The 27,062-nt window shown below is 41.7% G+C and overlaps 1 protein-coding gene across 16 annotated transcripts in view; it reads right to left on the bottom strand.

The window, feature by feature from the left end:
- Positions 1–22,879, bottom strand: part of TRMO (tRNA methyltransferase O) — a 32,746-nt gene extending 9,867 nt beyond the window's left edge. For 2 of the 16 annotated variants that reach the window (XR_001720917.4, XM_063787634.1), the window contains exons 1-5: positions 22,728–22,879; positions 16,570–16,744; positions 13,854–14,011; positions 10,408–11,064; positions 5,188–5,440 (exon numbers count right to left, since the gene is read on the bottom strand). Coding sequence is in view for 10 of the 16 variants with exons in the window: in XM_063787634.1 (XP_063643704.1) it covers positions 5,188–5,440; positions 10,408–11,064; positions 13,854–14,011; positions 16,570–16,744; positions 22,728–22,803 (1,319 nt within the window). In the remaining 6 variants the exon portion in view is untranslated. Of the gene's footprint in view, positions 1–658; positions 1,288–2,099; positions 2,209–4,939; positions 5,441–10,407; positions 11,065–13,086; positions 13,218–13,853; positions 14,012–16,569; positions 16,745–22,727 lie in introns of those variants that run through there. The other 14 variants (XR_010148623.1, XR_010148624.1, XR_010148625.1 and 11 more) reach the window with 14 other exon arrangements.
- Positions 22,880–27,062: the final 4,183 nt, after the last annotated feature.

The raw sequence follows: 27,062 nt of genomic DNA, 5'->3' as shown, positions 1-27,062 counted from the left end.
TCCTCCCACCTCAGCCTCTTGAGCCTAGCCTAAAAAAATATTTCTATAATTAAAAAGACAGGCCAGGCACAGTGGCTCACACCTGTAATCCCAGCACTTTAGGAGGCCGAGGCAGGCAGACCACTTGAGGCCAGGAGTTCGGTACCGGCCCAGGCAACATGGCAAAACCCTGTCTCTACCAAAAATACAAAAACTACAAAAACTAGCTGGGCATGGTGGCGTGCGCCTGTAGCCCCACTACTCAAGAGGCTGAGGTGAAAAGATAGTTTGAGCCCAGGGGCAGAAGTTGTAGTGAGCTATGACTGAGCCACTGCATGCCAGCCTGGGTAACAGAGAGAGACTCTGTCTCCAAAAAAAGGAAAGAAAAAATAATTAGCTGGGCATGGTGGCAAACAGTTACTCAGGAGGCTGAGGCAGGAGGATCACTTGAGCCTGGGAGGTCAAGGCTGCAGTGAGCCGTGATTGCACCACTACACTCCAGCCTGGGCAACAGAGCAAGACTGCCTCAAAAAACAAAACAACAAAAACAGAAGCCATTCATACATTGAATTTTAGGGACCTCCTAGATCCCCCTGAAGTCTGCTTATCTAGCCAGGTAAGCCAGAACAGAGTGGTAGAAAAAGGCTATCAATGAAGAGAAACACAATAAAAATATTACCTAGGTTTATAGGTCATTGAAGAGTTCAGAAGACACTTTCCCAAGCATTATCCTGGCAACAACTCCTGTAAGGTCACAGAGCTAGAGGCAGGGTGCAGCGACTTGCCTGAGGTCACGAGCTAGCCCATGGCAGGGCAGAAAGTGCTTGAAGTTTCTGAGGCCAAGCCCAGTGCTCTTCGCATTTCCCATCTTGCTTCCCAGGAGGTTCCATGCAGATCCTGTGGGAATGGGCGTTTCTGCCCTTATTCCCCTGTGCATTCTTCACGAGTGGTTGGATTTCCATGGACTTCATTCTGCCAAAGACTCATGTGCTGAATCATATGGAACTGCTGACCTTCCAATAAACCAGCATGATTTGCTAAGGCGTAGAGCCAGGCTGAGAAGGAAGAGGACTCAGGCCAGACTGGTGGGTTGGAATCCTAGCTGTGCAGCTGAGCAGCTTGAGCACATTACTCAACCTCCACCCAATGTACGAAAAGCACATAGTCCAGTTCCAAGGACATGATAAAAGTTCAGTAAGTGATGCAGGCTTTCATTTTTATTGAGTCTTCTCCTGCTTTCTCTGGGGCTGTAGCATTTTAAAAACCCTACCAACAAGAGGTTGATTCACGTCAACTTCATTTTCTTCTCTCCAAGAAAAAAAGTCACAAACACAGAAACAAAGTCAATGCCTTGTCCGTGTGTGCGCATGGGCTTAATGAGTCACCTGGTTGTGCACAGATCCACATGCTGGAATAATCAATCCCACCCCTGAAGCCAAGCTTACAATTTAAGAAAAAATTAATAAATGCCACTCATCTTTCTAATCTCTTCTCACATGTGACTGACAATCATCAGTCAGCATTGCTTGTACAAGTTACTGTTCTTTAAAGCTGGGGCAGGTGGGCCAAACGCCAAAATTACCTAAACAGCTTGAACTCCTGGCGTTTTCCTCCAAGCCAGTGAAGGGGGAATAAAATCTGCTATCAACGGCTCCCCCTACAGGCACCAAAAAGCAAAGGCTAAAAATTAAGGTGGGTGCCATTTACGCCTAGTAGAGAATTGTTTCCTTTCTTCTCTTGAAAAAGTTTCTAAGGCAGTCCTGAAACCACAACTTTGCTTGTTGACACAACCCCTTTTCCAAAACTCTGGCCAAAGAGTCTTAAAAATCTAAAGGACCAAGAATCAAGCAACCTCTTCCTCTTGATGTACTCACCTACCACTTATAAAGGACCAAATGTGATTTTGATACAAATAGGACACAAAACGACCCTAGAGCTGTAACACTATTTTTGACAGTCATAATTATGGCACTTTTGAGTTTTCTTGTAGCTCATTTCCATCTCATTTTTAGGATTAGTGTGTATTTGTGTGTGTGTGTACATGCGTGTGTGTACGTGCACGCACCAAAACAACTTCAATTCCGGACATAAAATCAATGACAGTTTTAAAACCACTTGATGGAAGGTTTGAGGGAACTTTTATCATTTATTTATTTTGTGCTACAAATCAGGTATATTTAATTCTCTGGGTTCGTGGAATGAGCTTGGATGGTTGCCTGCTCTCAAAGGCTAAAAAAAAAAAAAAAAAAGCTTGGATGGATAAATATAAAGTTTCCAAGACATAAAGAAACAGACAGACAGACAGCTTGTTTCAAATTTGTGCTTCTATTTCTCTCTGAGGGATGGAAGTTCACCAACCAGAGATGCACATTTCCTCACAAAGGACACTTGAAGTTGTGCCCACAGAGGCAAATGCTCATATGGAGACTCAAGAAAGCCTGGGGTTCAGAAGAGGCTTGAGATCATGTTATGAGAAACAGCTGAAGAAAACGGGGGTGCTCAGCCTAGGGAAGACCAAGGGGTGGTATGACAGGCTAACTTGGGAGGGCAACCAGCCTGTGTGGCCTCTCTAGTGGGCAGAGCTGTCGGAGGACAGAGTGGATCTCACGTTCAGGAAGAATGTTTTAATAATGAGCACTGCCCATAAAGAATAAGCTGCACAGCTCAGGGGTGTATACCTCATTTAGGCAGGGCCTGGAAAGGCCAGATAGTGGGAACATTGAAGAGACTCAGGAACCGGCAGAAAACTGAGCCAGATTATACTTAACATCCTTTTTATTATTTTTGTGGGTTTTTTTTGAGACAGGGTCTCACTCTGTCGCCCAGGCTGGAGTGCAGTGGCACGATCTCGGCTCACTGCAACCTCTGCCTCCCAGGTTCAAACGATTCTCCTGCCTTAGCCTCCCGAGTAGCTGGGATTACAGGCATGCGTCATTACCACCCAGCTAATTTTTGTATTTTAAGTAGAGGTAGGGTTTCACCATGTTGGCCAGGCTGATCACGAACTCCTGACGTCAAATGATCCACCCGCCTCGGCCTCCCAGAGTGCTGGGATTACAGGCATGAGCCACTGCGCCCAGCCTAAAACCCTTCTTAGCTCTAAAATCCTGAGACTGTATAATAAAACCCCAAACAATTTAATAGTCCTCTTGTTATAAGGCCGGTTGGCTACCATCCCCCAGAGTCACTGTTAACAAATTAAACAAAATATTTTGTGCTTCAAGCCCTGATGAAGCTTCAAAATAACTTTTCAAAAGAAAAAACAACAAAATCAAACTAAAGTGTAGGCTATACCAGTGTCAACTTCCTACCTTTAACGTTTACTATAGTTACGTAAGATGGAACCAACCACTGGAAGAAGTTAAATGAAAAGCTGGCTGAAGGGTATACGGGACCTCTACTATTTCTGCAATTTCCTGTGAACCTCTGATTATTTCAAAATAAAAAGCTTTAAAAAATCAAATTAGCCCAGGCACAGTGGCTCATGCCTGTAATCCCAGCACTTTGGGAGGCTGAGGAGGGAGGGTTGCTTGGTGCCAGGAGTTCAAGACCAGCCTGGGCAATGAGGCGAGACCCTTGTCTCTACAAAAAATTTTTAAAATAGTGGGGCATGGTGGCATGAGCCTGTAGACCCAGCTACTCAGGAAGGTGAGGTGGGAGGATCCCTTGAGCCTGGGAGGTTAAGGCTGCAGTAAGCTATGATCAGGCTACTGCACTCCAGCCTGGGCAAAAGCATGAGACTCATCTCTAAAAAAAAAATCAAAAACCAAATATCAAATTAAAGATACCTCCCCAAGAAGTTCTAAGTAACATCAAAGGCAATTACAAATCAGTTTGGTTTAGGAGTACAGTGTCATCAGCCACAAATGACTCTGCACAAGTATCCACAGGCAGCAGGACTCATTTCAAAACTATTCAAGACTATTCCAATCAGCTCATTTCGATCAGCTATTAAGATTTACAATCATGATTAGGAAAGCATGTATCATGTTGACAGGTGTCTAATTTGGTTATGTTGATCATAAATCCTCAGTTATCTGGGAGCACATCATTAAAATCACCTATAGGCAATACATTCTTACAACTGTTTCCTATGTGGTACTACAGAGGATCCATGTATAATTACTGTATTTCTAAAACTATAATACAATAATTTATTTATGTCTTACTTCTTCCATTAACCATGACTTGCAACAAGAACTACATCTTGTCATCTTATTTTATCACCAAAACCTAACCCATAGGTTCTCAATAAATAGTTGCAGAGTGAGTATATTAAAAAACAGTAATTATAGGCCAGGCACGGTGGCTCACACCTGTAATCCCAGCACTTTGGAAGGCCGAGGTGGGTGGATCACGAGGTCAGGAATTCGAGACCAGCCTGACCAACATGGTCTCTACTAAAAATACAAAAATTAGCCAGGCGTGGTGGCGCACGCCTGTAATCCCAGCTACTCGGGAGGCTGAGGCAGGAGAATTGCTTGAACCTGGGAGGCAGAGATTGCAGTGAGCCGAGATCATGCCACTGCACTCCAGCCTGGGCGAAAGAGCAAGACTCCATCTCAAAACAAAAACAAAAACAAAAAAACAGTAACAATTTTCTTGAACTTCTGGGGGTGATTTCCTTTTCTGATACAAAGACATCCAGAGAGTCTCTATTTTAGAATCAGTATTAAATATATATACATATATATATGTGTGTGTGACTATGTCACAAAGTCTCTGAAACACAGAAGTTTAATCTCAAAAACTATCTCTACTTGTTTTTTATTTGTTAGTTTCCTGATATAGGTTTGATTTGGAATCAAATAGAAAGGTCAGGCTTTTCCAGACAGACAGGAAAACCAATATGAATTACTGAATAGATCCCCTCAACTAGAAAGTCTCTGCTGGAATGAACTTTGTCTAATTTTATCAAGTGCACCAAGAACAGCTTCTTTCAGAAATTATCGAGACAGCATCACCTTTTGATTCTTTAATATCAACAGATCAAAAAGCATTTGGTGATTTCTCTGTATTTTATATCTCTTTGTTAAGTTTATTAATGTATACGTTTTTCAAATAAACATTTTGAACAGCCCAAATCAATCAAAGCCATGAGATCACAAAGTGTTGCTTCTCGACACAACATTAGCTTGTTCAGAAAATCCAAAAGCCACATCCAAAGATCAATGATGCTACCTTAAAGACATGAGGGAGGCTCCTTACCCTAGAGACACCAAGGACCCCACAGGGCCAGTCATATGAACAGGCTCAGAAGCCGGCTTGATCCTCAGCACCTCTGCAAAGCCATCACCAAACCAGCAAGTGACATGCGCTATGTCTACAGTAAAGTAGAAAAGGCGGTCCTGGCAAAGCTTCCGGCGGTACACAGACCGAGGATCCGCTGACAGCACAGCCTCAATGGCATGCTTTGCTTCCTCTGCTGACTGAAAATATTTAAATGACGCCTGACCAACATCTGCAATGAAAAAAACACAACTTAATGAGCACTATCATGCAGGTTGAATTTAATTACAACAAACTTCAATATGGAATTTGGTTGGTTCCTTAAAGATCACTTGACATGGACAGGGTTTGGAAAACTATTTGATCATTACGGAGACTGTCACCGTCAAGAGGTGTTTATTATCATTAGGTTTCACTTGTACACCCCCAAATTTTTGTTTTACTGGACAGAAAAATCATGGTAGTATTTTTCCTTAGTCTCCTAAGACAGGTGAGCTTTCATTTTCTGTCAGCCAAAATGTCACTTTTCTGATATCCAAAATGTCACTTTTCTATATACTCAATGTAGACTTTAATTCTTGTCATTTTCTTCTCAGAACAGAGACAAGGAAATGCATGACAGTCCCAGCATCCTCAGAAAGCCACAAGAAAGAGAACTAAACCCACACACACCCAAAACCCAGCTACAGGCAAGAGAGGCTGCACCAGAAAGCTAGTATCACAGACCCGCAGTTACCAGTAACATCCCTTTGCTTTGGGACTCTCTCACATCCGTGTCCCTAAGAAACAGCAAAACTTCCTACGTTTGTAGGATTTTTAATGTATTTTATTTTTTAATGTGGTATGTATAAAACATAAATTTAGAAAGTAACTGTGACCTAGTTTTTCATAACTACAACATCACATACATCCAAATGCCCCTTCCAGGAAGGTACAGATCTTAAAAACACTGTCCCTGCTCAAAATATCATCTGTGGTGGCAGTGGATCTTTATCCCTCTTGGAGTGGATTTGATTTCTACAAGCAGCCAAAAATCACTGTGGGCCATATCTAATAAGCAGGTTGGGTAAATAAAGCCATGAAGTACAATTTTTAGTCAAAAATCAATTATATGGGCTGGGCACGGTGGCTCACACCTGTAATCCCAGCACTTTGGGAGGCCAAGGCAGGAGGATCACAAGGTCAGAAATTTGAGACCAGCCTGACCAACATGGTGAAACGCCATCTCTACTAAAAATACAAAAAAAAAAAAAAAAAAAAATTAGCCAGGTATGGTGGTGCACGCCTGTAATTCTAGCTACTCAGGAGGCAGGAGGATCACTTGAACCCGGGAGGTGGAGGTTGCAGTGAGCCAAGATTGCACCACTGCACTCCAGCCTGGGTGACAGAAAGAGACTGTATCTCAAAAAAAAAAAAAAAAAAAAAATCAAAGGTTCCTTTACTGCATGGCTCATAGAAAATGGCTCTGAAGGCCACTCAAAAATGAGGAGAGCTCATCACACTCCCCTGTGACGGCGTTTCTGGGAGAGGCTCCAGGCCTCTGCTTGGCCGTTTATCTGGCATGGGTGCCTTCCCCCAATTCCCTGCCTACTCATCCTGCCAGGCTCAGCTCAAGCACTGTTTCCTTCCACACTCCCTCCCAGACACAAGTCAGGATTCTCCTCTCAGAGTGCCCACAGCACTCTGCCCAGACCTTTACTCCAGCACCAAACTTCCTCCCACTTCAACACCTTTAACCTCTTCTAGACTCAGAACTTCCTGAAGTCACTTCTTATTTCTGCAACAGCTCTGAATTTTGCTGTTTGCTATCAATCAGTTCCTGTTTTGTAGTTACACTGCATAATTTCTCATTTTAATCATTTTTTTAATCAGTAAGGCATATTTCAAACATCTGACACATACTGCACTGCAGTTTAAAAAACAAAACTTTCCAGGCCGGGTGTGGTGGCTCACGCCTGTAATCCCAGCTACTCAGGAGGCTGAGGGAGGAGAATCGCTTGAACCCGGGAGGAGGCGGTTGCGGTGAGCCGAGATCGCGTCACTACACTCCAGCCTGGGTGACAGAGTAAGACTCCGTCTCAAAAAAAAAAAAAAAGAAAGAAAAAAGAAAAGAAAGAAAAACAAAACTTTCCATAGTAGGTTGCATTCGACAATAACCACAGGACAAGTGGTAAGCATAAAGTGTCTAGAAGGCAAGACTGTTTTGTTCCACCATAAAATCCTTTTACAACTGACCAGCTTCCTCCCATCAACTGTATACAGTGATGTAATGATTTCCATCAACAAAACTTTTAAAAATAAAAAGATCAATTTTAAAATCAAAAGCTTTGTTTAAAAGTAAAGCCTTAGGAGCCAAAGAGAAGCAAAACCCTCAAGTGGCATCACCACTCATGACCACGAGACTGCCGTGTCCAGAAGTGCAGGGGGTGCCCTGCATACAGCACTTGGCTGAAGTTTGCATGTTGGGGCTAAAACCAGTTCCTGGGCCCTGGCAGGTGGCTGCCTCCACCCAGAGGAAGGGGTGGCTTTTCCTTTGCAAAAGGCAACAGTGTGGGCTGGCTGTGGCTCTGACAGGAAGAAATGGGGAAATCTCAGAGTCAGTTGGCATGTATCTCCAGTCCCAACTTTTAGACTTCTTTTTCCCATCAGAAAAACCTCCTTCAGGTTGGACTATCAAAGCCAAATACCCCCCTAGCCTCTTCATTCTCTCCCTGCTAGTAAAGCAGGGGAAAATCTAGTATCTTTGGTTGTGTAAGCCTTTATTTTCTGGATATAGAATGAAAGTCTTCATTGTCTCAATAAGGAACTCCAGCTTGCCTTTGCATGTCACTGAGGTGTGACATCCCAGAAATCACACAGGTAGTGATCTGACCCCAGAGATGGTCGCCTGCTCTCTGGGGATACGGACATCAAGTTCCTCTGCCTTTTACTTCTCCCAAGAGCAAAACTCAAGTCCTTACAATGACCTATAGAACCCTTAGGTGACCTCGTCCCTTTTCTAGTGCCTCTTTGACCTCATATCCTTCTGCTCAGCCCTCCTCAGTCCACTCTGGCCACATGACCTCAAACGTGCCACGCACCCTCCACTTTGCGGCTGTGCACTGGCTGTCCCTCAGGCCAGCATGTCCTTTCTCTGGACAGGCTGGCTCACGTCTTCACCTCTTTGACCTTTGCTCATATGTGTCTTTCTCAGTGAGGCCCACTGGGGCCACCTATTTAAAATTGCAACAGGCTAGGTGCAGTGGCTCACACCTGTAATCCCTGCACTTTGGGAGGCTGAGACAGAGGATCCCCTGACCCCCAAGAGTTCAAGACAAGTCTGGGCAACAAAATGAGACCCCGTCTCTTTAAAAATTCAAAATAGGTTGGGCACGGTGGCTCACACCTGTAATCTGGGCACTTTGGGAGGCCAAGGCGGGGGAATCGCAAGGTCAGGAGATCAAGACCATGCTGCCTAACACGGTGAAACTCAGTCTCTACTAAAAATACAAAAAATTAGCTGGGTGTGGTGGCGGGCGCCTGTAGTCCCAGCTACTCAGGAGGCTGAGGCAGGTGAATGGCGTGAACCCGGGAGGCGGAGCTTGCAGTGAGCCGAGATCGAGCCACTGCACTCCAGCCTGGGCGACAGAGCGAGACTCCGTCTCAAAAAAAAAAAAAAAAAAAAAAATCAAAATATTAGCCAGGTGTTGTGGTGCACACCTGCAGTCCCAGCTACACAGAAGGCTGAGGTGGGAGGACTGCTTGAGCCCCGAAGGTTGAGGCTGCAGTAAGCCATGTTCTTGCCACTGCACTCCAGTCTGGGTGACAGAGTGAGACCCTGTCTCAAAAATAAAATAAAATAGTAACAACACTCCAAGCCTGCTGTATTCTCTCTTAAATTTTTCAGTAACTCTTATCACCTTCTAATATTATATAATGTTGAATATGTTTGGTCTAATAACTTGATTGCTTATTATACTTTTAATTTGTCTCTCTCCTCCCCATTAGAATGCAAGCTCCATGACAGCAGGGGTTTTTTATATCTGTTTTGTTCACTGATGTATTCCAAGAACCTAGACCAATGTCTGGTACCTAGCAGAAGCTCAGTAAACAACTGTAGAATGAATAAATGAACTTCCCTCTTTATATGGTTATGCTGGCTCCTTACTGAGTTGTAACACAAAGAACAGCTTTTTGCAATCTGACATCTCCTTGGCAACCAGCTTCTTCTTTTTGATGGAGTCTCACTCTGTCACCCAGGCTGGAGTACAGTGGCAACATCTCGGCTCACTGTAACCTCTGCCTCCTAGGTTTAAGCAATTCTCCTGCCTCAGCCACCCGAGTAGCTGAAATTACAGGCACCTGCCACCACAACTGGCTTTTTGTATTTTTAATAGAGATAGGGTTTCATCATGTTGGCCAGGCTGGTCTTGAACTCCGGACCTCAAGTGATCCACCCACCTCAGCCTCCCAAAGTGCTGGGATTACAGGAGTGAGCCACCGTGCCCAGCCTGAAATTAGTTACTTCTTACTGGTATCGCTGTATCCACATCTTAACAGCCCCTTCCTTCATCCTAGGCTACTGCTTGGGATCTGCTGTGGGCTGGGGAAACCAGATAACATTTGTTAAGAACCATGTGTTAAAGTAAGCAGGCTCCATGTAAGAGCCCTGTGGCCTCTCTTCTGCAGCAAAGTGTATGTCTCTAGCAGTGGGACTTTGTTGGGGCAAGTTCTGTGCTAAGAGACTCTTCCCCTCTGACTCTGGGCTCCTAGAGTCCTCTGTGCCAGAGGTTGAGCTATCGGCTACCTGACAGTCAGAATACAATGCAACATTTCTCAAGTCAGACAGTAAAACAAATAAGAAAACTTTATGTACATAAGTATAGAACAAGCACAATTTAGCTTCTGAATGATATTTGAAGACTCTAAGAACTACTGTAGCAAGTAGACAAGGGGCTGTAAGTCATAGGCCACCTTGTGAGGCAGCAGCCACTCTCTGCCAATGCTTTACTGACAGCCTGGAACTAACTGTGCTGACCACACAGTTGTCCAACAAAAGTCATCACATGATGGTACTGCAAAAATATTATTTTATACCTGTTTCCTAAAAACCAGTCATACTGACAAACACTCCACATACCTGCCTTCACAAATACCAAACTTGGCTAAATCTCAAAGTAAAAGTTCATCTCTCATTCAGAATGAGGAAACTGAAGATACCTTGTGAACTGAGCTGCCCAAGGTCCATCTCTGCATGAGGAGTAAACCGCACTTCTAAAGTGGCCACAGGAGCCTCTGTCACCCAGGCAGGAACCACGCTGCGGGGAGCTCCATCAGCCCTTCCAGCAGGGCAGTGAGGGGCCATGGGCTGTGTCTCTGCCCTGCTTCCTTGCAAGACTGCTGCTCCTTCCACTCTTTCTAGCTTCTTGTCTGTACCTTTCTCTGAAAAGCTCTTCTCTGGGCAATATGGGCCAATTTGTTCTTCTGCCACACTGGAACTCTGATCACATCTTGATTCCAAACCAAAATCCGCTGCTATCTCCCTGTGCATAGGAAATGCTTGCTGAATTTTGGCTGTGTCACTGTGTGTCAGGTAGTTTTCTTCTGAAGTTCTGTCTTCAGGACATTTAGGTTTCTTCTTAGTGCTATGGTGGGGTTGTGGCTCATCACACCCTGAGAGCTGTCGCTGGTCACAGCTGTCAGTCTTGCTGTCAGACTGGGACACAGTGTTTGGTGTATGTTGGTTATTCTGTAAATTAAAGTCTGCTAAAGGCTCCATCACATTTTGCGGTGAGTCATACTCAGCTATGTAGGGCTTGATGTCTAGTACGGGTGTGCCATGTATCATGTCAATTCCAGAAAGGTATATAGCTCCACCTATGACATAAAAACGTGAAAAATGAAGAACAGTGCAAACACTTGGAGAATACAGTCACACCCCAGAATCCTCTAACACTGTCTGCTTACGCCTCACTGCACTTACTCATAATTCTCTCACATAGACCTAGTACCAACACACACCCTTCTTGCTACCTGGTAGCCCATCCTCTTCTCTACCTATCAAGCTCCTACTTGCTCTTTGAGGCCCTCAAAAGCACACCTTTTACAAAGCCTTTCTGGCTCCTCCAGACAAAAGCATTCTTTCCTACAGTCCCCATAGAGAAGCCTGTGCACAAACCTCTGCTAGAGCCCTTTCCCCATGGTAGGGTAGTGACCTGCTTAGAGTCTTCATCCCTAGACGCAGGCAGGCCCCTTAACACAGGCTGGGACCAACTCATCTTTGTATCACTGGTGCTTCTGTTCCAGGGATATAGTAGTCCTCAGTATATCTCTGTGGGACCAATGAAGGTTCTTACTGTGGCAAACAGATCCAAAAGTGGCCCTGTGACCCACACCTCCTGAAGTTCATGCCCTTATATAATCCTTCCCCTTGAGTGTGACTGGCTTCTAACCAACAGAATATGGCAAAAGAGGTATGATGTCCCTCCAGTGACTATGCTTTTCATTAGCACTGCTGCTGGCTGGAAGACTCACTCAAGAGACTCTCCTTGAAGGCTTGCTGAAGTAGGCAGGTGTGCTAGGAAGCCCACATAGCAAGGAACTGCAAACAGCCTTTAGACACTGAGGGCAGCCTCCAGCCAACAACCAGCAAGAATCTGGGGCCCCCAGTCCTACTACGATGGCAAGGAAATCAATGTGGCCAACAGTCTGAGTGAGCTTAAGCAGATTCTTCCATGGTCAAGCCTCCAGATAAGAACTCATATCAGCTGACAATTTAATTGCAGTCTAGTGAGACCTAAGCAGATGACCTAGTTAAGCTGTGCCCATCCTTCTGACCCACAGATACATAATAATGTTTCAAACACATAATACATGTGTGTTGTTTAAACTGATGATTCTGTGGTAATTTGTTACACAACAATAGAAATCTAATACATCCATCAAGACTCAAAAGATTAAGCAGCACATAAGTCAGCATTACCAAATACTAAAGACAAGTCTCCAGCTGTCCCACTGGACAGATGCCGTCCAGTTACTTCTACAAATAGTCATCTACTAACCTTACTCTTGGAAAATAGGCCAAATGAGAACAGAAAAACTGCATGCAGTCACATTTGATTCCGTCTCCATTTAAGAAAAACGTAACTAACACAGGACCCTGATTTCTGAAACATGTTATTATGAATGAGCTGGAACTCTGGAAAGATGATTCTGGACGTGCTAGATGATGAATTATGCCTAACAATATCTGTAGGAAAAAGAAAGGCACTGTAGCATAAGGAAGACTTCAAAGGATTTAGAGTCAGATGACCACCTGGCTGGATGCTATTAGACAGATTATCTAATCTTAAAGAGCCCTAGTTTCCTCACCTATGAGATGAGGATTTCTACTTTGTCAAACCCACGAAGCCACTGTGAGATAAGGTACGCGAACACTGTTTACTAACTGTAAAGCACTGCACAAACCACTAGTTGCCATAAAGCTTATATAGTAATGTCTACAGTGCTACTGTGTTTGCCTTTTAACCTATCTGACTTGACCTCCCCAATTGAAACATTAAGTTCTTTAGGGCATGGATTTCTATTTTCATCTGATTTGTTTATCACTATAGCTCTAGCACCTAGGACAATGTCTGGCACATATTCAGTGCTAGAAAATATGTCCCTGAATAATCGTAAAATCTTCTAGTACTTGCTATCCAAGTTTGTTAGCCATTACAAATTGATAAAATTCAAGGTGGATCAGCTACTGAATTTTTCTGAGAAAACTACCTAAGGCCCAGTTGAGTACAATCCAGTGGGAGAGTTCAAGTTCTGGGAAAGAACAAGTAAAATAACTGCTCTCATCTATTTAGTGTCCAATAGCCTGAAAAAGTAGTTTTAGAACTTCTCTCTTACAAGATTCTCAAAATATGCTGTGGAATCACAGAGGAAGCAGGTCCTTCTCCTTTGCCAACTTCACAACCAGCAGGCTGAAGCCTGGAATGGTCTCTTGACTCCTAGTTTACCTGCCATTTCATCTGCTGCCTCTATAACAAATGCATCTGTTAGGTCAGAATGGAATGCTTTCCATAAATGCGTAACTAGGTTATATACGAACACACAGTTAAAACTAGTTAGTTTAAAACTTCTACAATCTGACTAATGTTTGTCCTTGTAGTGTGATTCATCCCAGACTCCTGCCACACAGCACAGTTGACATCAGCACTGCAGCCATGATGTCTGTCCATTTCCCCAAGGCTGCAAGGAAGGAATGATATACCACCAGTCTATGTGTTTTCCATATGTGCATGTACAATGAGTTATTGTGTGTTAAATTGGAAAGTGTCCATTTATTTTTAATCATTTTGTATTTACTGCATTCCAAGTCAGAGAAACTTTGGTTACTAATTTAATGATTCTGAAATTTGTGTTATTTCTAAATAATTTAATAGTTTTGGATATATGCAATAATATAAACAAGCTCTGAGCATCCTATGAGTTTATTTCAACATTTTTCAATGCTAACATTCTTTTAATCATTGTATTTTCTTCAATGTCTGGTGGTTCTCAGGAGTTAACATCATTGGTACTCATCTGAATAAACAGCCAGTGGTGAATGCTGTTTATTTTATAAGGCTTTTTTGGGTGAGGAAAAAGGTAAAAGTACAAATGAAATGGGTTACCTTCTACCTTTTCCAGCTTGGCCAGGGTCAGTCCTATTGCATTGGGACGATGAGGGCTCCTTGTGGAAAAAACTCCAGTCTTTGCACCGTTCAGCCTAGGAGGCTGCACTTTTGCCTTACAGCTCAAATGACCATTTTTGTGAAAAACAAACAAAATCCTATAGAAAACGAAACAAACCACGGAATAAGAAAAGAGCACAAGTTATTTTACCACAATGATCTGATGGGGAAAAAAATGCAATCTCCCACAAATTAACAGAAATCATGTTTTAAATAGTATTAACTTGTAATCTGGTAGGAAGAAAATAACACCATCCGCTTTCCTTAAAGGAAGAGACAGAATCTCATCTCTACATCCTTTGCAGCTAACACAACAACTGGCACACAGTAGGAACTTAAGAGACGTTTATCAAGTGCCCAATAAACAATATTTACTAAGTGTCTGCTGTTTGCCAGGTAGTACGGTAAAACATTTTTACACTCATTTCATACAATCGTCTTAACTATCTTAAGTAATATAATTTATCCCCCATTTTTGGGATGAGGAAATTGAAGTTCAGAAATGTTAAATACCTTTACCAGACCTTCCTTTTTTTTTTCCATTTGGCATGACTAGACCTTCCTAAAAAAGATACAAAACCAAGAAGCCAAGAAGAAAAACTAACGGATTTGAACTCATGAAATCATTACATTTATGTACTACAAAATGTCAGCCTAAGAGAAAACGTTTGCTACATACATAATGGACCATAGGTTAATATCTGTGGCACACAAATTGTTCCTACAAATTACTAAGGATAACCCAATATAGGACACTATGCAAAGAACATGAATAAGTAATTCACAAAAAAATGGCAAGTAGCTAAGAACCATATGAAAAGATGTTGAGCTTCACTAATAATTAGAAATTTCTAAATTTAGAAATTAAACTAAAAATCCAAAATACTCTTTTTCCCCATCAGGCAAAAATGTAAAAAACTGATAACATATTGTGTTGGGAAGGGTGTAAGAAAAAGGTCATTTGCATATATTATTGAAGTACACATTGGTTAATTTTAGAGGATAATTTGGAAGTAGTTCCCCAAAATTCTAAATATGCTTACCTTCTAACCCAATATATCCACTTCTGATATCCTGTTCATAAAAATACATAAGTGGCCAAGAATGTGTCTAAGGGGGTTTGTCACAGTTATTATAACAACAACATAGCCCTCCACTAACAAGAGTGTGTATATTACAAAATATACATCTATATTTTGTAATAATAGACAGCTATTAAAGAAAAAAAAGGTAAATCTACTGTCGTGAAAGTTCTCCATGGTATATACTGTTATGTGAAGAAAACATACTTTTTTTAAAAAAGCAAATACCCACTCTGTATGTATATATTTGTTTCTATGTGTACTTGAAAAAGAAAAAATTAAAAGGTCTGGCAGGATCTACACCATGCTGTTAACAGTACTAAGCTCTGATGAGTGGTTGGGGTTAGGGAGACAGGGGAGGAAAACAGGAGGGATAAGGAAAAATCTCTTTATATACTTCTGAACCCATTTTTTCCATCATCAATGTTTTTAACTTAAATAATTCAATCAGGATCATAATACAAACTAGGTCAGAACATACATTTTCTTTCTAATCTACTCTTGTCCCCAAATTGACATGAAAAATAAACTATTTCAGAATATACACTTAATTTTTAGGTCTCTACCAATAAAAACAGACCGATTCAGACTGCTGATGTTGGGGTGAGGAAGAATAAACACGGACAGAATTTGAAATGACAACAAACAATGCTAGTATAACACAGGCCCTAATATAGGTAACACTTAAAGTATCCAGATTTCTACAGTGTCTTGTCTTTTAGGAGTATACTTAATTCTACATGAGACTAGAGCAGGATCTGCAAACTTTTTCTGTAAAAGGTCAGAGAGTAATATTTTAGGACATGCAGGCCAACCAGTCACTATAGAGACTATTCAACTCTGCTGCTATAGCATGAAAGCAGCCACAAACAATACTTAAACAAATGGACATGACTTTGTTCCCATAAAAATAATTTACAAAAATGGGCCATAGTTTACTGACCCCTGGTCTATAATTTCCACTCAACAGAAGGCATTCATCACCATTAGAACCAACTGCAAATGGAACATGCCACCTCAGTGGATCCCAAGCTTCCCTGAGGATCTCTAAATGACACAGATAATCATATGCACAAATACAGTACAAAATTCCATACAACAGGCTGGTTCAAAGGTAGTGAGTTATCTCAATTGATTGTTCACAGTCAGTTACAGATTGAACTTTTTGTTCTACTTTTCCCCTCTTCTCACTACTGCACTTGTCTTAAAAAATAAAAAAAATAAAAAATCCATGCAAAAGATGAGAGTTCCAGCCTGGGCAACATGGTGAAACCCCATCTCTACCAAAAATACAAAAAAGAATTAGCCAGGCATGGTGGCATACACCTGCGGTCCCAGCTACTCAGGAGGCTGAGGTGGAAGGATACCTTGAGCTCAGGAGGCAGAGGTTACAGTGCGCTGCTATTGCACCACTGTACTCCAACCTGGGTGACAGAGACCCCGACTCAAAAACAAAACAAAACAAAGATGAGGGTGGTCTGGATGGCAGACTCCAAGGTTGCCTTCAACTAGAGTACTTTATTCGGGGGCAAGTTCTGGCCCAAAATCCTACATCTAACTATAAAGCAACTTACCAAACATGAGAAAACTGTTCTAGGCCCATCAAGGAATGTTCAGGATTATTAAAGATCCTCTTTCTAATCCTCAAACAGGCTCGAGAATAGCTACAAATGGATGGCTGTCTTGGAGTACCATTCTTGGCCGAGAAACAAGATTCCAAGTAGCCAACTGGCTCAGTTAAAAGATTCCCTACAGGAGAAAATTAGGTAAAAAATTATTAGTCAAAAGGTCAAACCAAGTTGTAAGAAAACATGTTTTCTCTAATGCATTGGTTTCATAGTTTTAAAATCTTAGTGTCGTGCAACTATAAAAATGATTTTTATAGTATTCATGAATACGTATAAGTATTCTCATCATTACATACACACACATACACATACATCATTACATACATAGTAATATCCCTTTAGATATACTAGAAAGAATAATGGTCCAAGAAAGAAAGAAAGAATGAAAGTAAGGGGGCATTTTCAGAATACCTACTATGACCATAATTAAAATTCTACGCTACCAATACTAAGTCATGTGACTCTGGCCAGGGCTATGAGCGTATTTCTTTCTTTCTTTCTTTTTTTTTTTTTTTGAGATGGAGTCTCGCTGTGTCGCCCAGGCTGGAGTGCAGTGGCCCGATCTCGGCTCACTGCAACTTCTGCTTCCCGGGTTCAAGCATTTCTCCTGCCTCAGCCTCCCCAGTAGCTGGGATTACAGGCGCCCGCCACCACGCTCAACTTTTTTTTTTTTTTTTTTTTTGTATTTTTAGTAGAGATGGGGTTTCACCATATTGGTCAGGCTGGTCTTGAACTCTTGATCCGCCCACCTCGACCTCCCAAAGTGCTGGGATTAAGGCGTGAGCCACAGTGCTTGGCCTATGAGGGTATTTCTAATAGAGGAGAGAGTGCACACAAAAGTAAATGAGAAATGTCATAGCATATGCAGGGAACAAGCTATTTTGATTGGCTGGAGTATGAAATAAGAGGCAGAGAATAATGAAAGATGAGGAAACACTGGGTATACATAAGTAAGGATATCTTCAATTGAAAGCAACAGAACATATGAAATAAACTAATTTAAGCAATAAAGAGAGTTTATAAGCTCATGGTGCTAAAATATCTAGAGGCAAGGTAAATTTCAAGTTAGGCTTGGTCCAGTAGCCTACTGCCCCTCTAGAATGTAAGCTCCATGTGGGCAGTTTTTCTGTCTTGTTTATTGCTGCATTCTCATTGTCTAGTACATTGCCTGCAACAGAGTAGGTACTCAAAAAATTCATGTTGCATGGAAGAAAAGATCATATATGTCTAAACTGATTAATGTGGAAACTGAAAAAGTAAAAGAATAATATATATAATATAATCCCACTTATGGAAATTTGTTACATATTTACCTTCTTAAACACATACAGGTATGTTTGGAAAGCTATCTGGAAGGATATGCACCAAATGCTGTGTTTTGTTTTTTGTTTGTTTGTTTTTTTTTTTTGAGACAGAGTCTTGCTCTGTTGCCCAGACTGGATTGCAGTGGCACGATCTCAGCTCACTGCAATCTCCACCTCCCAGGCTCAAGCGACTCTCGTGCCTCAGTCTCCCAAGTAGCTGGGATTATAGGCACGCGCCACCATGCCCATCTAATTTTTTTTTTTTTTTTTTTTTTTTTTGTAGAGAAGGGGTTTTACCATGTTGGCCAGGCTGGTCTTAAACTCCTGACCTCCAGCAATCTGCCCATCTCGGCCTCTCAAAGTGCTAGTATTATAGGTGTGAGCCACCACACCTGGCCAATATTCACCAATTTTTTTAACAGTGGTTAATCTGGGTGGTGAGATTTTTAAATTACCTTTAAATTTAACTTCGTAATTTCTATAATATTTGAAGTGTTTTCAATAATCACAAATTAGGCCAGGCGCGGTGGCTCACGCCTGTAATCCCAACACTTTGGGAGGCTGAGGTGGGCAGATCACCTGAGGTCAGGAGTTCGAGACCAGCCTGGCCAACATGGTGAAACCCCATCTCTACTAAAAGTACAAAAAAAAAAAATAATTAGCCAGGCATGGTGGTGCATGCCTGGAGTCCCAGCTACTCAGGAAACTGAGTCAGGAGAAGCACTTGACCCTGGGAGGCGGAGGTTGCAGTGAGCCAAGATCACGCCACTGCACTCCAACCTAGGTGAGCGAGACTCCATCTCAAAAAAAAAAAAATCACAATTTTTTTAAGTAATAACATATTTCAAAAGAAAAAAAAAATGGCCAGACACTATCAATATAAATTTAAAGTCCAAGGTTTCCATGGCTACCACTTTGAATTTATTGATAACTTTTTTATTATTTTCACATTTCATGACAGCGTTATCAATTTCTGAGAGATGATATAAAGACACTTCAGACTTCTATTTCCTGCTTCCTTAAATCTACCCTACCAGCATAAGCAGTAAGACTATAGGTCCGGGGCTGTCCCTCACAGTATCTTTCATTACTCTTCACTTCTAGAAGCTACATTATTTGATACATATAAATATTATATGCAACATACATATAAGTTACATGGCATAATATGATGAAACCCCGTGTATACACCACCCATCCCAAAAACTAGAGCGTTACTAACGACTTATTCTTTTTAGGTTGTTTTTCTCTTACCTCACACCCTTCTTTTCCCTCTGAGATAAACAGAAGCCTGAATTTGGTCTTTATCATTCACTTCCTTTTAGAGTATGATTTTGTTACATGTATATGCATGCCTAAACAGTATTTCATTGATTTTTGTCTTTAAGATCTATAAAAACTGGCACCAAACTGTAAGTTGTCTTCTCAGACTTGCTTTTTCTCTCTCAATATTATGAGGCTAAGATCCATCCATACTCTGTATGTTTTTGACAACTTTAATTTTTGTTCAAGTATGTTTACAGGCATTGTTTTCAGTTTTTTGTTTTTTCTTTTTAATCCTCATCCATGCTTCTATGGAACAGATATAGTAGACATCTTAAAAATGAAGAAACTGAGGCCAAACGACCTGGTATATCTTCTTTATGTCTGGAAGATAAATGGCCAAAAAAGACCCCTAGCCCAGCCACAAAATCCCTGTGTCTTCTTTTCATTTGTTCAAGAAACATTTTCTGGCTGATACTCTGGGCACACTGCCCATGAGTTAGCTCTGCTCCACAAAGAGAAGAAAAAAAAAAAGAAAGAAATGAAAAGAAAAGAGAAAAGAAAAAGGAAAGAAAAGAAAGGAAAGGGAAAGAAGGGAAAGAAAGGAAAGAAAAGAAAGAGAGAAACACTATTTTCCAAGTGTCTACAATTGCCAGACATTGTGTTAAGTTTGGAGAAAAGATACAAACCAAGAACTCTTACTACAGTGGAATTTAATGGTTGAGGAGACTATCACACCATGCTTCAATATCATGGGAAATGTCCTGTCAGCAGTAAAGTAATCAAAGACTTCTGCCCTTGACTCTTTGATTTGGGGCCTAGGAATTTATATTATAGCTGATTTATCACTTCACTAAATCAATCTATGCCTGTTTTTCACAGATTACACATATGATATGATAAATATAAGTGGCTGCCAATTAGATTTACTTCTATCCTCTTTGTGCATCTCCTTAAGAACATAAGCAAGAAAACACTGGATTAGCAACGAACTGAAAGTATACTCAAGAGCTACTTTGTAAGAGTTCTTCTAACTCTGCTACTCTAAAATGTTTGGGACCACTCTCAAAATACCAAATATCCATATCCTAGTACGTCTGAACTCTTCTGGGATATATTTATACATTCTCTGTGCCCTCCTGGGGATAATGCTATGAAATATAAATGCTATTTGAAGCAGAGACCTGACACTGTTTGCCAAAGGGAATTCTGGTCTTCTTCTTCTTGCCTATCTCAAAACGACAACAACAAAAACCCAAAAGAACAGTAAACACCTACCATTTTGGTAAGCACTGTGCTAAGGACTTGGGGTACAAATATGAACCAGTTCTCGTCCTCAAGGGTTTCCAGTACATTGACAGAGAAAGACAAGTAAATCAACAATTCTAGCTAGGTGCCTTTGCAGGGATAGAGATAAATAAGCACAGGTATGCCAAAAACCAGCACAAGAACCTCATGGAAATGGGGAGAAGTGGTTCCTCAAAGGAGCATGAGAGAATTAGGACTGGTTTCAGAATGCAGAAAGGATAAAAACAACACAGGGCCACTACACTAGCTGTGTGACCATGGGAAAAACTAGCTTCTCTCTCTGAATCCGTTTTCTCATCTACAAAACAAGGGATACTACCTACTTTGGAAAGCTGTAAGAGTACTAATAAAATAGGAAAGCATCCAGTAAAATAGAAGGTGCCCAGCAAGGAGTGCTTTTTAAAGTCCCTGCTCAGGCTTTTTCCTCATTTAAACATTACAACTGTATTAACTGTGTAATAAGTAAAAAGCCAGCAAGCAATCAATGTGGGGTTTTTTGTGTACAGGATTGTCTACACGTCTTGCTCTGAAAATAAGTTCAGGTCCTTTTCATTTCTGCCTGTACTATTAAATTACCCTTCTTAGGCTTTCTGTCCCCACTGCAAGTTCTTCCCCTTCTCAAAATACTCTAGACGAATCCTCAACACTCCTAGAGTTTCTTGTGTTATGCTAACTCTTTAACTTTAAACTTTTCATGTTCTCCACTGTTAACAGACTTTGTATTTCTTAGCCTGGTACTCAAGGTTCTTCACAATCAGAATCCAAAGGTTCCCACCTCCCTGTTCCATCCAACACTTTAGACTTCTAGCTCCCCAAATCTATACTGTGTAGACTTCTGAGCCCTGGCTTCTGCGTTTTCCTTCCTGTCAAAATATGAGACCTGTAATCGGCAGTGTGCAACAATTTTTTTTAAATAAGCACATTTGGCCAGGTAATAGCACTTCCAAGAAATTTAACAAAGTTCAAACTTTAGAATGTACACAAACATTTCGGCTTCAAGAGCTTTCTTTTAGAACAATGCAAACTGGCAATAACTTAAATGCTCAGTAACAGGAAGCTGGTTAAATTAGAGCACATATCTAAAACAAAGCGTTAGGCTGGTTGCTGTGGCTCATGCCTGTAATCCCAAAACTTTGGGAGGCTAAGGCAGGTGGATTGCTTAAGCCCAGGAGTTTGAGACCAGCCTGGGCAACACGGTGAGAGCTTGCCTCTACAAAAATTAATAATAACAAAACAAAGTGTTAATTTTTTTTTTTGAGACGGAGTCTCGCTCTGTCGCCCAGGCTGGAGTGCAGTGGCGCGATCTCGGCTCACTGCAAGCCCGCCTCCCGGGTTCATGCCATTCTCCTGCCTCAGCCACCCGAGTAGCTGGGACTACAGGAGCCCACCACCACGCCCGGCTAATTTTTTTGTATTTTTTGGTAGAGACGAGGTTTCACCGTGTTAGCCAGGATGGTCTCGATCTCCTGACCTCGTGATCCGCCCACCTCGGCCTCCCAAAGTGCTGGGATTACAGGCGTGAGCCACTGCGCCCGGCCCAAAGTGTTATAATTAACATTAACTGCCCTGTTAAGATTTTTTTAAAATTATTTTAACGTTACTAAACAGGTCGTATAGTACCTCACTTTCCAAGTGTGTATGCAAAGAAACAAGCATGGAAGGTAGACACCAAGATATTGACAATGGCTTTCTCTGGCAGGTTATTTTAATTTTCTTCCATTTGCTTTCCAGTTTCTAAAGCTAATATATTCCTCTATGAAGACGTCTGAGTAAAGAGAAACAAATTCATGCCTTGTCTTTCTAGGCCCAATTTAAAACTATTTTCTCCCTCCGAAACTTTCCCCCTTCTCTCTCCTCATTGCTACAGCGCAGGATGCCTCTCTATGGCATTTATTAATTCCTAACCCGCCTAACACCACCTCCCATACGCTATGGCAAGGAAACCCCTAAGAGAAAAGTCGCTACGCTGCACATAGCTGCTCCAGCTACTCAGCCAAGACTACGCAGACAGTACAAGTCTTATAACAAAGCGGAACAAGCCAGATGACGTCATCCCGCGCCAAAGCACATCACGTGGTCTCCGCAGCACGTGACCCGTGCCTTCGCCGTAGGTAAAACAATGACGCACGTCACTTCCAGATCGTGCGTTTCACACCCCTCTCGGCAACGAAGTCCGCTGCCTGGGCCTAAACCTCTCCAGAGTGTGGCACCGCCGGTGTTGGAAGTTACCTGTCTCCAGATCCGGCTTCACGCAGCCGCACGGGGTCGCTGTAGGCCGAGGCCCAGTCTCCTCCAAGGCGCGCATGGCTACTGGTTGCTGAGGTGCCCACCCGACGCATTCAACCTTCCGCTTCCGCTCTCCATGCCTGACGCATGCGCAGTGGCCTCGCCGGCGCGGTCCCGCGAACCCAGGAGAGTGCGCGCGCGCAGGGTGGCGTTGAGGGAAGCTTTGAGTTCTCCATGGGGCGTCGAACCCTATCCCGGGCGTGTGCCCCTCCGGGACCCCAATCTCGTTTATCTTACACACAGCTGCTACAGTTGCCCGCCCTCCTAGGGTAGAATGCGACTCCAGGTTCCCGCGCTTTTTGAGAGGGAACACACCTCCATGAAGAACTCGCAACTATGTCTCTCTCGAAATATTATTAAGTAACCTATACGTCCAGTATGATTCTAATTTTTAAGGGACGTGTATATGTAATTAACACAGAGCGGAAGGACTGGACGTTAAGAAATGTTAAGAATTCTCTGACACCTGTGGTCCCAGCTACCCAGGAGATTGAGGCGGGAGGATCGCTTGAGCCCAGGAGTTTGAGGCTGCAGTGAACCGTGATCGCGCCACTGCACTCCAGCCTGGGTGACAGAGCAAGACCTCGTATCAAAAAAAAAAAAAAAAAAAAAAATTATCCCTGGGTGGTGGGAAATTTTTCCATAATAGAAGTTGTGCTTTGTCAGAAACAACCCCAAATAAGCCTTATCTCAAGTGTGGTGGATGTTATAAAGGAGCCCTACTATGTGCTAGGGGTTAAGGAGTGGAAACTGTTTCTTGTGCTCCACACCTTACCGGAACTGAAGTGAGAATGGAATTATAAGAGTCAACATGCCATGTGCATTGTGGGGATTATTGTCGTTTCTGGACAGCTCTGAGAAGCTAAGAGCTAACAAGAATCATTTAATCCCATGCAATGACCAGTTGTCCTTGCAATGATAGCCTTTTACCCACTTGTAATGCTGTCTCTCACCTGTAGTAAGTTTCTCTGTATATAATTCTCTTTCTGGGAGAAATTTTAAAATCTTTTATCTTTTTATCTGTTAACATTATCTGCAGTATAAAATATTCAAAAGCATATGAGTCACAGATTGAAAAGTCTAACAACCATGAAAAGATGTTTCCATGTCTGTCCATTTGTCATTGATTTCTGGTAGAAAATAACCAGCAGGAGGAGCCAAATAATTAAAGATTGTGGTTTAAAAAATAAGATAAAACTGATCAAATTCATATAGTGTCTTTTGGCAGGTCATTTTTACAGGACAACTTGGAAAAGGCTGCCATTTTTTTTAGGAGGGACAGCTCTGTGCAGCTGGAGAAACAAGTTTGAAAACCATTGTTTTATATATATATAGCGCCCGCGCGTGTGTGTGTATGTGTGTGTTTATAAAACTGGGCCAGAATTACTGCGCTTGCCACTAGATGGTGGTGTTGCTGAAAATGATAGTCCCGCTTTATTTGTGGAAAGACTAGATTTAAAGAGATATTTGCCCTCCTGGAGGGCATGGTAGACGTTGATAATCACACAAAAAAATATGTAATTACCAAGTGTGACAAGTACTGAAATGCAAAGCTGATTTGAATATACTAGGGAAATAGATTGCTACCTCTTTTATAGGTGAAATTTCTCTTGACTGAAAACAGGAACTTAAATATGCAGCACATTTTTTAGTCTATGATTTGAAGTTCTTATTATCTTGTCTGGAATTATATGTGATTATTTGCAGTTTATAAGACTTAACCTCTCCTCCAGATGTAAGACCTAGAAATCTGCCTTAAAGACATGACCTAAATAATTATGTAGTCTTCAGCTTGTACTACTTTGAGAAACACTTCTCAGTAGAGTGATTCTTAACCTCTCATTTGGGTGAAGGACCCCTTTGAGAATCAACTAAAGCTTTGAACCGTCTCACACATCATTTTGGCTATAATATCATATGGTTCATGGGTTTCTGACCTAACATGAGAGGAAGGCAGCACAAAGTCAAGCTAGAAGGATTCTTGCAAAACTTTAATTCTGTCACCTAAAGGTTCTAAGCCAAGAAGAACGCCAGAAGAATTTTAGATGCACAGTGATGTTTAAACAAGAATGGTGAGAAAGCAGAAGTTGTGTGTGAATGCAGGGAGTGATGTAAGAGGGCAAGCAGAAAGGGTCCCGAGAGGTGGAGAGAGAAATTCTGCTTCCTCTAATGTACTGCATTCCTCTTTCCCTCTCCTTCCCCATCTCATCTTTGTGCTCCTGTGCACTGTACGTATGCAAATCTCTTAAGGTCCATCTTAATGCAACACTGTTAGAACTTGAGACTTCAGTTTACTCTTTTTTTTCCTCTAATTTTGGCCCACTCTGGCAGGTGAAATTGAGACAGAAGCACATTCCAAAGAAGAAAAAAAAGCACTGAGGAAGTCAGATGTGACTTTGGGTGAGTACCTTCCCTCTATGTTATTCCCTCATCTTTAAGTGAGAGTGATAATCACCGCCTGGCCTATTTCACATACTTTTGTACAGATCAAATAAAATAGTTTATGTGAAAGTATAAATGTTGAAGTGTCATTGAGAGGTAAGAAACTATTATATGGTTGTGGCCGGGCGCGGTGGCTCACTCCTGTAATCCCAGCACTTTGGGAGGCCGAGGAGGATCACGAGGTCAGGAGATCGAGACCATCCTGGCTAACATGGTGAAACCCCGTCTACTAAAAATACAAAAAAAATAAAAAAATAGCCAAGCGTGGTGGCGGGCGCCTGTAGTCCCAGCTAGTCGGGAGGCTGAGGCAGGAGAATGGCGTGAACCCAGGAGGCGGAGCTTGCAGTGAGCCGAGATGGTGCCACTGCACTCCAGCCTGGGCGACAGAGTGAGACTCTGTCTCAAAAAAAAAAAAAAAAAAGAGAAGAAACTATTATGTGGTTGTGCTGCCCTGCCCTCAGTATGTTGTGTAATAAATATAATAGGGGTATGAATAATTGTGCAATGAATACATCCTGATGGTAAAAAATTTAATGTACACACAAAAGGGGGTAGGCAGATAGGAGGGAAACAATATTGTAACATCCCACTGTACTAGTGGTTCTCAACCCTACATCCACTTTAGAATTGTCAGGAGAGCTTTTAAAATAAAAACATCCTAAATGCAATTCTATATCCTGGATTGGACCCTGAAGCAGACAAAGGACATTAGTGGAAAAATTCATGAAAACGGAATAATGTCTGTAGTTAATGGTAGCGTAACTATCCTGATTTCTTAGTTTTGGCAAATGGCCCATGGTTATGTAAGACGTTAACATTGGTGTAAACTGGGCGAAAGGTATATAGTAACTTTTGTACTATCATAACAACTTTTCTGTAATTCTAAAATTATTCCTCCAAAAACTATTATTTGAAGCATAAAACAATTAAAAAATAAATATACCTATGCCTGTACATCAGCTAGATGGGGGAATCTGAATCCCTGGGGGAGAAGTCTGGACATATATGTATTTTTGAAACCTTCCCAGGTGAGTCTAATGTACCAGAAGGGTTGAGAGAACCACTGCTCTCTCATGTTCATTATACCATGAATGCCTGAGGGACTGTGACCCTGTCTTGTTCTTTGATGTAGCTAGTACCTAGCACAGTGCCTGTATGGAAAGCTTGTGCAAGTGTGTTCTTGCTGAATGAAACTTTATTTGCAAAAATATCCTTAGTCCTCTGTAATAACAGAAGGAAAAGTGAAAACAAAAAATACCAGGGTAGATTTTCAGACATCTTCCCATCCAGAATAGCTTCTATTCCTGCCCCGGTCTCTTGTCGTTTTCAGTTAATCTTTACCATTATCACTATATTTATCATATTCCTAAAATAGTGAAATTGCCATTCCATTGTTCAAAAATCTGACTTCATTCCCCATTTTTAACAAGTGATATATTTCTTGGTTAGGTAAGCAAACTATTCTATGCTCTAGTAATATGAGCTTTTCAGCATGCAAGCCTACTACTATTTCATATGGACTCTACATTAACCATAGTTTGCCTGCAGTTCTCTTGAACATGTTTTGAACTCACCCTTCTCTTTGTCACATACAGTAATGCTGCTATCCTCATCTATGCAAATACTTTCCGTCTTTCAAGGCTTCATGCCTGTGTAATTTTTTCAGGTCACTCCAGCAAAAAGTGAGCATTCTCTGTTTGTATCTACCATTCAAATGGCACCAGCCCTTACTATTTTCTTTTGTGATTATTTGTTTTCTGTTTTATTTCCCCATGAAACCAAATTAACCCCACCGTGGGGTGTTAGATAGGTCTTCTAACCTCCGCAATTCTTAAC

This window comes from Pan troglodytes, chromosome 11, assembly GCF_028858775.2.
Source record: "Pan troglodytes isolate AG18354 chromosome 11, NHGRI_mPanTro3-v2.0_pri, whole genome shotgun sequence".
NCBI lineage: Eukaryota > Metazoa > Chordata > Mammalia > Primates > Hominidae > Pan > Pan troglodytes.
This window is presented reverse-complemented; position numbering and strand designations above follow the sequence as displayed.